Source organism: Diceros bicornis, chromosome 18, assembly GCF_020826845.1.
Source record: "Diceros bicornis minor isolate mBicDic1 chromosome 18, mDicBic1.mat.cur, whole genome shotgun sequence".
NCBI lineage: Eukaryota > Metazoa > Chordata > Mammalia > Perissodactyla > Rhinocerotidae > Diceros > Diceros bicornis.
The window spans coordinates 61015087-61029162 of NC_080757.1; the positions used below are offsets into that span (position 1 = coordinate 61015087).

Below are 14076 nucleotides of genomic sequence, written 5' to 3' on the forward strand. Positions count from 1 at the left end.
TTTTTCCACGTGGAGTAGCAAGAACCTAAGTCCTGGTGGGTTTATTTAACCTTGCCAGAAACCTAATACTGGCCGAGATGCAAAGAAGGCCAGATAAATTAACTATCATTACCTTTCCAAATCAGCCTGTCAGGAAATTCACACATGGGATGGAAAGGGGCAGTGACAGAAAGTACTCTGCTGCTACAGAGGCTGAGATGCAGCCTCAGAAAGTAAATTTGACAGCCCAAAGAAATGGGTGTGCCAATGACCAAGACACAGACACTAGCGTTGTGGCAGGGAGTTAAACTCGGGCTCTGTGATGCATTCTCCTTCCACAAGATCCTTCAGGTTCACGTGAGCAAACACCACACATAATCATTACTCTTTCTCTCTAAAGGTCTCAAGCTAGAGAAGTTCTTGAGGGGAGGGGTATACAGACAGGAGGCAAGGGGGCAAGGCCTCCGTGTCCCGGCCAGCACCTGGGCTTGCAGCTTCAGCAGCAGCTTTGGGCAGAACTGAGGTCACTGCGCCTGCAGAAGCACCATGAACCCAGTGATACAATGGTCAGTCTCCTGGGAGACAGCCACACAGACAGGCCTGCTTCTTCTCGTCCCATGAAGGTCTCAGGGATGGAAATGTGGTAAGTGTGTTTCAAAGAGCTCCACAGAGTACTGACACGTCCCTGGTCAAGAACCACTGATGTAGGGGAAGAGTACACTCAATTTGGAGTTAGGAAATCTACGATGCTTTTAATAACCACCCTTCCAGTGGTTGCCCCCCTGAAAAAGGGAGAGAATTGTAAGTCTGAGCATCTCACAAGAAGGATAACTCAGCAGACACGTGAAAGGACTCTAACTGCAGACTTTATCATAAATTATTTACTGTCTCATAGCTCTAAAACCTTTCAGTAAAGCGCCGATTTCAGAGGCAAAAATTCCATGGACGATTCATAATTTCCAAACTCTCAACAAGTATGACTCAATAATTGAAGGTACAGGCAGCCCCCAAGTTAGAAACTATTTATAATTCCAAAAATGTGCCAGTTCTTTTGGCCCATGGAATAATTCCCCATAGAAACAGTAATTAAAAGGGTTAGGTTACCATGGGAGCCCATGGAAGACTAAAACAGCAGTCCTCATGAGGAGCAGTTCTAGAAATCTGTGAAGGTGATTTTTGGTTGTCTCAACGATGAGGGGAGGACTGCCAGCTTTAGTGGGCTGGAGCCAAAGATGTTAGATGTCTCGCTGTGTTCAGGGGAGTCCCACAGAACAAAGAACTGTTCCACATTCCATCTGACCTTGAATGTCCCTGCACACTCATGTAGGCAAGAATCCTTATTTATGATGATCTGAGATTAGAATCACTTGTGCTTTTACATATATATATATATCTCCACACAAAAAATATACGTACAGTTTTAACACGCGATGAATTCTCTAAGAGTGTGCTACCATGTAAGCTGAGGGAAGGGACACTGTTCAGCTCAGAGCTTCATAGAGAGTCACTGAGTGTCTCAGGAAACCAGGTCACTGATGGTGAGGCCAGCGGATGTGACCTGCCATCCAGCCTGTGCAGGGCCCACCTCCACACAGGCATCAGTCCCCAAGCACTGACATGCTGAAATGTACTGTTTTATTACATATTTCGTTACTATTATTTCTCCTTTACGTTATAGTTAGGCTACTAGTCTGCTTTCTTTTTTAGAATTATGTGTGTAGACAGGTATGTTATCCATGAATTTTATTTTCTACATAGTACAGGGGCATCACAAAATGTTCTAAGAAGGGGGTGTCCGGTCTGATAGGTTTGAAAACTACCAGTCTAAACTACTTTATGCAGAATATCAGCCTAACTGAAGAGGGAAGGGTTATGTGATGCAGGCAGTAGAAAGATAATACTTTTATCCTCTTCGTCAAATACAGAGCTGGCTTGGCAAAATTCTGGATTCTGTAGAGAGTGTCTATTCCCTGCTCCCCTCCCTGGCGTCCAGTCTCAGCCCTTCTCCTGCTGCCCTGAGCGCTCTCATCACAACAGGGCCCTGCCCAGGCTCCCTCACAGAAGGATCCTATGCTGCAGAATCACTGTCTCCCTTAACCCTAGTAAAAAGTCCCAGCCACTCCCTTAAGCACCTGACCCAATAAGAATTTAGGAAAATAAATCTGATTCAACTAATTCAGACTAACATGTGCAAGATGCTGTCATTGCTTCTTACTCAAAAGTACATTCATTTCAAAAAGAAGGTGTCTATGAAGCTAAATGGATCTTAAATCAACAGATCTTAAAAATTCAGGTAGTATGAAAGATGTTTTTCTTCATGGCTCCCATAGCAGTGCTAACAGGCTTAACTGGAATTAACAGAGGATCCAGTTACTTACATATGTGAGCTGTCTGTAAACTGGTGTTTGTTAAATTGGGGGGTGTTTCTTTCCACAGAACTAGGGGAAGGATGGTTACCATGAATGAACTGGATTATCATCTCTGTGACAGTAGAAACCAGGTCTTCACAAAATCAAGGTTATTGTTTACATTTTTTTTTTTTTTTTTTAGTGAGGAAGATTAGCCCTCAGCTAACATTTGTTGCCAATCCTCCTCTTTTTGCTGAGAAAGACTGGCTCTGGGTTAACATCTGTGCCCATCTTCCTCTACTTTGTAAGTGGGACGCCACCAAAGCATGGCTTGATAAGCGGTATGTAGGTCCACACCCAGGATCTGAACCTGGGAACCCCAGGCTGCCAAAGCAGAGTGCAGGAACTTAACCACTACACCACCGGGCCAGCCTCTATTGTTTACTTTTACTTTATTTTATTTCATTTTTTTTGTGAGGAAGATCAGCTCTGAGATAGCATCCGATGCCAATCCTCCTCTTTTTGCCAAGGAAGATTGGCCCTGGGCTAACATCCGTGCCCTTCTTCCTCTACTTTATATGGGATGCCGCCACAGCATGGCTTGACAAGTGGTGTGTCGGTGCGCGCCCGGGATCCGAACCTGCAAAACCTTGGGCCGCCGAAATGGAGCGCACACACCCAACCACTATGCCACCGGGCCGGCCCCCCTATCGTTTACTTTTAAAAACTGACCAAATAGATTATGCTTTTATGAGTTGGTTCTCCAAGTTTCAAATTCCTATTCCTTTTAAATTGCATGGTCCTATGTCTGCTTTTTTCTAGGATAGGATCTCAAGCATGTTATAAAAGATTTGGTGGCACTTTTTTACAGGCTGCAATCTTTTATTATTATATATTTATGATGAACATAACACATAATATAATATATGTAACATCACAATATGCATGTCACCACCAAAAAAGCTTTACGGAAATGGTTTCTTAAAATGACACTCCCATTCATAATACCAAAAATAAACAAATAATAGAAACAGTAAATCTCTTTTCTCCTACATAGCCAGACAGAGAGTTATCTTTGGTTACTGGAAAGCAGCAAACGCAACCCCAAGCTCAGATCCAGAACCAGGTTAACATGGACTGGGGATGAGAGGGTGGACTAGAGAAGAGCTACACTGAGGACCCAATTCTAGTAATGTCGTGGGTGATGCTGATAAGTTCAGCCTAAGTTTTGGTTACCACAAACCAAAAAGAGGAATCTGTGTCTCACAGACCCATTAAGAAAACCTGTTGTAACTGAGTTAAGGATGAAAAACTACTGAAAGAGCAACAAAACATATTAACAAGGTAGTAATATTTACAACATAACTGTCCCCACTTATACCTGTAGCCACTGCAGTAACAAACTTGGAGCCAAAATGTCCGTCTGGAGAGAGTCGACATATATTGGGATGCTTATTTTGGAAGTCTCCTGCAGTGATACATTCTTCCGAACTCAGGAAATACGTGTCCTAAGATAAGAGAACCAGTATATCAAATTTTACAGCATCATGTCAAAATATGCTTCTACTTCTTCTTTAGAAAATATTAAGAACCAAACTATAACATGTCAAAAACTACGTTAAAACAAATACGTACAATTCCTAGCCATTACGGACTCTCCATATAAAACCATGCATAACTAGGAAGGCCCGAAGCACTAGGCAACCCACCCCACAGGCTGACTTCCAAAAAGAACTGGCTGTAAAGGTCAAGTGAGTTTTGCTCTATGAGACAGAATCAACAGACCCAGCCTTAATTTATCAAGAATACTGTGTTGGAAAATAATTTGGTCTAAAAGCCAGGACGAGCTGTGCAGAGACCCCCTGAGAGCATGAACCAGAGCTGGTTTGTAACCAAGATGCAGGCTAAGCGAGCATTCCTGTCCCACCTCACCTTATTTCGACTGTATCGAACTGTACCCTTTCGGGTGTCTTCCGAGACAAGGTCTGTAAATATCCAACCAACCTGCATAAAAAAGGAAAATATCCTCTGAGTCTTTCCCTGAAATAGATGACCAATGTTTTCTGGCTTCTGCCCAGAGAGCTTAATAATAATGGTCTCAGTAAGAGACTCTTGTGAGTCAGTTCCTCAACTAAGCTATTAGGCCACACCAGGGCTTTCAAACTCTGCTTAGCTGAAACCGGCCACTCTCCTTCTGGTGCTGCTGGGTTTGAGATGAGGGCAAATGAGCAGAGCTCATTTATTCATTAGAAAAACCCTTCCGTGGCACCAACTCTGTGCTCAGCACTGTGCTAGGTGCAGGGGACCCCAGAGTGAACAAGATTAATAGAATGTCAGTGAAAGGGGAACTTATATTCCAAAGGGGAAGACAGACAATGAGCAAGCAAATCAAGATGATGCCGTCTCAGATGCCAGGACTTTCTCTGCAAGACAACAAAATAGACTCCCTAGAGAAGGTACTTAATATAAGAAGGAATAACACAATGGAACTTCCCCCAGCTGCTCCTTTGAGCCCCACTTCAGGGCTAAAGGAAGCATCTGAGGGTACAAGGATCTGAAAGCCCCAATCATTGGGGCACCCTGACACCGGTCCCAAAGCTCAGGACAGGGTCAGCCTCCCCAGTGTGTTCTGCTGCAGCCACACTGTTTGTCTGTGTGCTCCGTGATCCCTGGGGACTTCGCCCGTGAACTTCACAGCTGGTTCCCCTTCCTGAACCAGAGCCTGGCTGGGAGGTTTATGAGTGGGGCTAGAATCCAGGTACCCCATTTCTGTCCTTTGGAGAAGTGATCTGGTGCCCGTGACCTGCTCCAGCACAACCCTGATATTGAACTCTTCAAATCCATCTCCTACATACAGGATCAGGCAAATTTGGAGACTTCCATTTTCTTTAAAAAAGCCCAATGAACAAAAAACCCAAGGAGGATGGCAATGAAGATGACGAGACTTAAAGGATAAATGGAATTAAGCAGTAAATAGAGCAGAATCAAGATTAAGCTGAGGGCCGGCCCCGTGGCTTAGTGGTTAAGTGAGCGCGTTCCACTGCTGGCGACCCGGGTTCAGATCCCGGGCTCGCACCGACGTGCTGCTTCTCCGGCCATGCTGAGGCCGCGTCCCACATACAGCAACTAGAAGGATGTGCAGCTATGACACACAACTATCTACTGGGGCTTTGGGGGGAAAAATAAATAAATAAAATCTTTAAAAAAAAAAAAAAGATTAAAAAAAAAAAAGATTAAGCTGAGATAAATAAGGGTGAGGAACCAGTGTTTCGGAGGAAGGCATTTAAGTAACTTCAAGAGGGCCGGCCCCGTGGCTTAGCAGTTAAGTGCGCGCGCTGCTGGTGGCCCAGGTTCAGATCCCGGGCGCGCACTGACGCACCACTTCTCCTGCCATGCTGAGGCTGCATCCCACATACAGCAACTAGAAGGATGTGCAACTATGATGTACAACTATCTACTGGGGCTTTGGGGAAAACAAAGGAGGAGCATTGGCAATAGATGTTAGCTCAGAGCCGGTCTTCCTCAGCAAAAAGAGGAGGATTAGCATGGATGTTAGCTCAGGGCTGATCTTCCTCACCAAAAAAAAAAAGAAAAAGTAACTTCAAGATCTTCTATTATAGTAACTTCAAGATCTTCTGTTATAGTTATGATTATCACAAAGTATATGTCTATATAACATAATACATGTAAGTAAAAAAATTGTACCGATTTCTCTTTTGAACAAGAAACTTCCAGAATTTAAACCAAAATATGACCCTAAATCAAGATGTAGACTCCTTGTAGAAGCAATAGGACATTTTTCTCGTAAAACTTTTTTCTTAAAATGGCCCAATGACTTGCTCTATAACATTCCTAGGTTACAAAGCACATTTCCAGCTTTCCCCCATTTATCTGTAGGGAGTTTATTTTTTCACTGTCTAAATTGATTAGGACACAAAAGATAAAACTTACATAGCTATTAATAGTGACCTTCTAAGATGTGTTCATATTCACAGTTCCACACGTATCTATAAAAACTCATCTTTAAAGTCCCTGGGAACTTTATCAAGTACACGAGACAAACTAGATCATTAGACTCAAAAAGAAATTTCTTCCCTATCTTCTAACTGCCCAGTAAAACTAGAAAGGCTTACATGCACAGACACCTAAATTATAAACAGGAAATTCAATGATGACTAAGGAAGGAACACCAGAAGCTCCAAGCGCATGGGACAGAAAATGGACACTGTGAACAGGGCCTTTGCGCTAGGTAGCAAAGACATATGAAGGGAGAGCTTACACCTAAGAGGACACAGCGGGGTAGGCAGGACACACAGCCTGGCATCTAGGTCCCCTCTCGGGTAGGAAGAAGGGGTCTTGCCCCTACTGCTTCTTTCCTCTCCCCTTTGAAGCAGTCCTCCAGAAGTGTGGCTGGCGGACTTAAATATAACAGCTCCTGCATTGGGATCAATTTTTTTTTATGCTCGGGGAAATGTTCTCATTTAACTTTAATCAGAGATATATAAAAGCTATTGGCACCCAATAAACACAAACAAGGCTTCAAAACGAGCCAGGCCTGCACCTGACTTTGTACAGCTGGGAGTTCAGTCCCAAAGGAGGCCTGGCCATGCCACCCACCTGGAAGTCCCCAACACAGAGCCCAAGTGCCCCCTCAAAGATGAACAGAATGCCTCAGTACCTTCCTCAGGCCGAGTTTGGCAGCAATTTCATCAACCACTTCGGCTTTTGGGTCTGCAAGAAGCTCCAAGCTGTTCTGTGTACCAATCTGTCGGGGCATTAAAGGGAGAAGACGGATTTAGAGCAGTGGGCTCAGAAAAGCAGCAGAACTACTCTGCTCCATCTTTGGCTCAGGGGTCACAAAGGAGCACTGTTCCCCCCTTTGCCAAAAAGGAGAATGACAGCAGCAGCAAAGCTCAAGGCAACCAGATAAAACACAACCCAAACCCCTCCAGGCTTTTCCCTTCTCAGGTTGCATCGTGCTTTTAATCAAGACTCAGAGATGTTCAAACATAAAAATGCACTATTCAGGCAGCTTTATGTCAGACAGCTCCATATCAAGTGTGTGGTTGTTCAGGACTAAGGAAGGCTCTCTACACAGTTTTTTGGGGTTCCTTCGTTGTGCAAAGAAGTTAGTTTCAAAACTCCCTTGGATAAACTGTCTCACTCCAAATAGACTGTGGCTAGGTTAGGCAAGATGAGAACTGTAAGGTAACATTTGTTCCCAGAAAACAGCCTTGAGAAATTCGTGTGCAGCTCCTACAGGGACAATGCTTAGCTTCACTGGTAAGATACTGAGAGAGCGACAGACACACATACCCTAAGCAAATGAAAAGGTATCTGCAATAGGTAACCTGCTGGCAGGTGGGCAGAGTGCTCAGCTCGGGGTAGTAGGTGGGCTCAGGCTCCAGCTGGCTCACATGCAACCTAAACTGGCCACAGGTCCCTAACTGCCTGCAGTGGACAAAGCTTGCTGAAACCTTTAATCTGCACTGAACTGCAGCTTGTGGGTCATTAATAGTAAGTATTATACAGAGCATAAACGCCGGCCATAGGAATAGGAAAGTGAAAGTAATCCCAAATTGAGTTATACTAACTGGGTATGCCCTTGTAAATTAGTCAAATTCTGGCAAAAACAACAAAAGAACGTTATACTGCTGGGTATTACTCATATGGAGATCATTAATACCTCCAGAGCATAGGTCAAGTCACAAATTCAGAAAAAATCTAAGGATTTTGTTTCATGACATGCAGCAGCATGAGCTTCAACTTCTAATGAGCTGGCGGTTATTAGAGGTCAACTGTTTCAACCTCCAGGATGCCCAAATTGGGAGCTCAGATGATGATGTTAGTAATCTGGTCACCAGAGGTTTCTTTTTTTTTTTTTTTAAAGATTTTATTTATTTATTTATTTATTTATTTATTTATCCCCCCCCCCCCCAAAGCCCCAGTAGATGGTTGTATGTCATAGCTGCACATCCTTCTAGTTGCTGTATGTGGGACGCGGCCTCAGCATGGCCGGAGAGGCGGTGCATCGGTGCGCGCCCGGGATCCGAACCCGGGCCGCCAGTAGCGGAGCGCGCGCACTTAACCGCTAAGCCATGGCGCCGGCCCATGTCACCAGAGGTTTCAGTTCCAATTTTTTGTTTAGTCATATTCTTGACAGAACAGTTGAAACTCTTCGTGAAAGAGATCCTCTACAGAAAGACAAATACCACACGATTTCACTCATAAGTAGAAGATAAACTAACACATGGACAGAGAGAACTGTTTGGTGGTTACCAGGGGGAAGAGGGGTGGGGGGTGGGCACAAGGAGTGAAGGGATATATTTATATGGTGACTGACAAATAATAACGTACAATAAAAATTTCACAATAAAGAAAAAAAAAAAGAGACCCTCTACAAAACCAACTTTGGACATCTTGTGCTTCAAAAAGCAGCCTCCCGATTGCAGAGCACACTTCGCGCCCTAAGGGTTGGGTAATCAGGGTCTCTTGTAGGGTGTCTGTTGCTATCTAGTGTCTCCTTTTTTTTTTTTTTGTGAGGGAGATCAGCCCTGAGCTAACATTCATGCCAATCCTCCTCTTTATTTGCTGAGGAAGACCAGCCCTGAGCTAACATCTGTGCCCATCTTCCTCTACTTTATGTGGGACGCCGCCACAGCATGGCCTGATAAGCGGTACGTTGGTACGCGCCCGGGATCCAAACCCAGGCCACCAGCAGCGGAGCGTGCACACTTAACCACTACGCCATGGGGCCGGCCCCTAGTGTCTCCTTCTAAATGAACCATCACAAAGGCCTTGTCAAACTCTTCATCTGCAGCTCTCAGGAAATACCGAAAATGTCAGGGGCAGGTAGACTACACACAAAATCCGCATAAATACAGCCAGGGAAAACAATGGCATTTATGCAAGAGCCACAGACCTGTATACCAGCCACTGGCGATGAGGCCTGCAGTTTTAGATCCTGCTTTATTTAAAAAGTAGGCCGGTGGCGGGGGGCGCCCGGTGACATAGTGGTTAAGTTCAGCATGCTCTGCTTCATTGGACCAGGTTCATAGGTTCGGATCCCAGGTGCAGACCTACACTACTCATCAAGTCATGCTGTGGTGGCGACCCACACACAAAAGAGAGGAAGATTGGCACAGATGTTAGCTCAGGGCCAATCTTCCTCACCAAAAAAAAAAAGTAGGCCAGTCATGGAGCAATCTCCAGAACACAGTGCAAAGCAACAAAGGTGTGAACAGTATGGTATATATCCAAAGAAACAAAGGAGGGGAATAGTATGAACGTCTGCGTTTGTATCTGCTTATCTTAAAAAAATCAAACTTTAGAAGTCTAAACCAAAAATTTTTTAAAGTGGCGGCTACTTATGGGGGAAGGGAAGAAACACGATGAAGGGGAATGTCTTGTTTGTAGATCTGATGTTGGAAATGTACAAATTTTTTTTCTTTTCCAACTTTTTTTTTTAATAAAAAGTGTCAAACATACAACAAAGTTTAAAGAATTTTAGGGTGAACATCCATATACCCACCACCTAGATTCAGCCATTAATATTTACTGCATTCTAGCCATCCCTCTAGTCATCACTCAATCCACCTTATTTTTTTGTTGCACTTCACAGTAAACTACAGACACAAGTACACCTCCCCCTAACTACTTCAGCATGCATTTCATTAACTAGAATTCAACATGTTTACAGTTTTCACTTTTGTAGTCAACTTACATATAATGAAATGTACCACAATATTTTATATAGTTATATAACAAGTAAAAAAATATATGCATACAGGGCCAGCCCCGTGGCTTAGCGGTTAAGTGCGCGCACTCCTCTGCTGGCGGCCAGGGTTCGGATCCCGAGCGTGCACCGACGCACCGCTTCTCTGGCCATGCTGAGGCCGCGTCCCACATGGGGGACTACACAAATGCCATTGTTTTCCCTGGCTGTATTTATACGGATTTTGTGTGTAGTCTACCCACATACAGCAACTAGAAGGATGTGCAGCTATGACATACAACTATCTACTGGGGCTTTGGGAGAAAAAATAAATAAAATTTTAAAATATATATACATATATGTATACAAAACCAATCCCTGAAGATTGAAAATAAAACAAATGAACATAAATGTCTAACTCAATATATAATTAGCTGGTGGCATAATCATACAGAGACGACCTTCCAAGTGACTTTAAAACATACTAACCAATCGCATGTCCCTAGTGGGATACACCCTAAAGACTCTCCCCCTCCCACCAAAAAAATCTTAAACTGTTTTCAGTTCTATACCAGTGGTGATTGTGGTACTGTTATTCCGGAACAGTGTGTATGGCATGGGGTATAGAACATGAGTAATTCTGTGATTCTCTAATTCCATCATCCCTGGGATAGCTGACTGTTGCTGGAGCAGACACAGAATTACAGACGGTCCCTGACTTAGGATGGTGTGACATGATTTTTCAACTTTATGATGATGCAAAAGCAATATGCATTCAGTAAAAACTGTACTTCAAATTTTGAATTTTGATCTTTTCCCAGGCTAGCAATATTCAGTGCTATCCTCTCTTGTGAGGCTGGGCAGTGGCACCAAGCCACAGCTCCTGGTGAGTCACATTATCATGAGGGTAAATAATCATATAACCACTCTGTTTTTCACTTTCAGTACAGTATTCAATAAATTACATAAGATATTCAACACTTTCTTGTAAAACAGGCTTTGTGTTAGGTGATTTTGCCCAACTACAGGCTAATGTAAGTGTTCTGAGCACATTTAAGGAGGCTGGGCTAAGCTATGATGTTCAGTAGGTTAGTGTATTAAATGCATTTTCGAATTACAATGGGTTTATCAGGACATAACCCCATCGTAAGTAGAGGAAGATCTGTATAAGAGAAGTGCTGAAGCAACTGTGAGACACTTTTGGGGCAACTCACAAAACTAGAATACAGATGGCAGCTTAAATTAAAAATGTTGTATCAACGTTCAATTTACTTAAGTTGATAAATATACTTGTTATGTAAGAGAATATTCTTATTCTTTGGAAACACTCACTGAAATATTTAGGGGCCGTGATCTTACTCTCCAATAATTCAGAAAATAACTACTGTGGGGGGGTGGGGTGGAGAGAGACAGATTGGGCAAATGATAAAGCAAAAGAAGCAAAATGCAATCTGAAAAGGCATCCCACACAGCCCTCAAACCAGAGAATGCAGAGACCCAGAAATCCTGTACATGTCTACCTGAGGAGGTTCGTAAATTGCAGCTACTTCAGCCCTGATGCCGAGAGGAATGTCTTTGTGCTCCGTATACCGGCCATACAAGTACCCGAAATGCTGGTTCCCTGTCTTCCTCCAGAAGTCAAGGAAGCGATCGGCAACTGTGTGATTCTCAAACATAATATTGTCCACATGTCTGTATTTCTGTAGAGTTAACAACAATGGGCTAAATGAAAACACTCCATCAAAAATAAATAATTCATTTTTCTAGTACAAACCATTCACAAATATCTCTTACCTAGCTCTGTAAATACACACACACACGCTCACAAGTTTTAAGAATGTGCTCTGTCCCTAAGACCATTTCAGATTCTAGTGGGTGGGTCAGGTAGGGGTGGGGTTCCTCAATGAATTAATTCAAATTAATCTTACTGAGATTTCACCTAAAATGTGGGTTTTCACAATCTCTAGTGCGAAGAACAGTTTTCAAAAAGAGAGAAGAGAGGTGGATGTAGGGAAAGAGAGAAAAAAAAGGAAGAAAGAAGTTTCCAAACAGTCAAGAAGGCCATGGAATTCTCGCTAAGAAGCCAAACGTGGGCCGGCAGTGGCAGGGAAAAGATGAGGTGGGTTATTCTCAGAGGGCACGACGACAAGAGCAGAAAAGGCCACAATAACCCCATCCAAATTTCCCTGATTCTTTCTCTCCTTCCTAAGCCCAGCTCCCTTCTTCGCCTGGCCTGGACAGGTGTCCTGAGCTAGTCCCAGTTCTGTTACCAACGTCCAGAGCCATGGTTTCTCAAAAGCCAGAGTTACAACCGCTTAGCATTTTAAACACTCACCAAGGAAATTCTGCCTCCATGCAAGCTGACAAAACAAAAAACCGAAGGCTCCCCTCTGTACTTGCAAGAGTTAGAGATCTTACAAACATTGTCTTCAGTGTGTGATCTCCACAAAAGGCCAATTGATCTGTCAAAAAATACCTGGGAATCTGTCACACGTAATGTATTTTGCTAGCGGCAGCTCCTCTTCAAGGAGGGGCTCTTCCAGAAATTTTCATTTCTCAGCCATGAAAACAAGTCTACTGCTTTCCGCTGTCTAGACGGACACAGCGAACATCTCACCTGTCTGTTCAGCGTGATGGCACTTGGCTGGCACTTAGTACAGATGCCGTTAGGCCACGGAAGATGTCCCTCACACCCTGATTTAATCTTGCAACTGATGTTCTCCAGGGCAACAAATTTCCCCCTGAATAAGAAGAAGCAACTTAATTAACTAAACATTACAATGGTGCAAAGTTTAGCAGGAGACTGGAAATAATATGTCAAATATCTTACACCTCCTGAACGGAGTTCTAAGGAGCTAAGCATGTGGTAGGCAACAGCAGAGAAAATGTGCTAAGAATTATTCTAATGGAGTTCTAGCTTCTGTCCTGTACACTTAGACTGTACTGTACATGAATATATAACTATTTTCCTATAAAAACAGTTTTAATTTTCACTGTCTATCACTAAGACTCATGAAGATTTCCAAGAACACTGTTAAATCTATTGATCTAACCTGTGCCACTAAGAGCAAATGAAGTCTTTTTAAGTTTCATTCATTTATCAGCAGCTTTTACATTAAGAGTCTAGTACTTAGATATCTGCAAAAAATTCTTGTTCATAAGAAAAATCTGATTTGGACACAAAACAAAGATATCTTGCCTCCACTTTGGCTAAAATAAAAACTACTGTTAGAAGACTACCATTGAGGAAGTCCTGGGCCCCACTCTGAACTTGGGGTGAATCTGCACAAGTGACTTCACCCTTTGCCAGTTGTCACATTCACAAGATGGCCCAGTAACTCGGTCTTATCTTCATAACCTAACAGAGCACACTAGTATGACGGCATCTGGGAAGCAATGACTGCTGCCAAGTCTGCATGTTAATGACAGCTACAGATGTGTCCCCACAGGATACTATGGTACTTGACCTAGAGTGACAAAAGGCTGACGGATTTCACCACAACGAATCTCTAGTCATTCACTAGTCCAGAAAGTTCCATAGCTTACCCCACTAACAGACAAGAATGAGTTTCTGGTGGGATTTTTTTCTCCTGGTATAACTTAGTCATTTTGGGATGTCAGTGGGTTGTCAGAGATAAAAGCTACAATCAGGCCAACGTGACATTCTTCAAAAAATGTTGCTGACAGATCCAGCCACCACCTCCTCCTGCTGCATGAACAGGAATTATAAAATCATGGTATGAAGCCCGTTACTCTCTGGTAAGGGGAGCACACAGTCAACACAAGGGGATGCACAGACAAGTACTTGACGTGGTTTAAAAAAAACTGAAATACCTCAGTTTGCCCCTCTCTGGCCACTGTCACGACCTACACTCAAGGAGCCAAGAGACGGCCCCAATTTGATGTACAACTAAGTTACCAGGGCACCAAATACCCAGGGGAAGGTTGGTGAGGTCGTCCAGTGACCTCCACAGTGACAACTGCCAGCCTGGCATCTGCCCAGCACCGTGGGCACTATGGATTACAGCAGGGCAT

General features: G+C 43.5%; 1 protein-coding gene across 4 annotated transcripts in view; it reads right to left on the reverse strand.

The window, feature by feature from the left end:
• The window catches only part of NPLOC4 (NPL4 homolog, ubiquitin recognition factor), a 66992-nt gene that overhangs the window by 33583 nt on the left and 19333 nt on the right, over positions 1–14076 (reverse strand). For 3 of the 4 annotated variants that reach the window (XM_058561864.1, XM_058561863.1, XM_058561862.1), the window contains 5 exons: positions 12659–12782; positions 11562–11741; positions 7006–7092; positions 4260–4331; positions 3709–3835 (listed from right to left, as the gene is read on the reverse strand). In XM_058561864.1, coding sequence (XP_058417847.1) covers positions 3709–3835; positions 4260–4331; positions 7006–7092; positions 11562–11741; positions 12659–12782 — 590 coding nt within the window. The remainder of the gene's footprint in view (positions 1–3708; positions 3836–4259; positions 4332–7005; positions 7093–11561; positions 11742–12658; positions 12783–14076) is intronic. The other variant, XM_058561865.1, reaches the window with a different exon arrangement.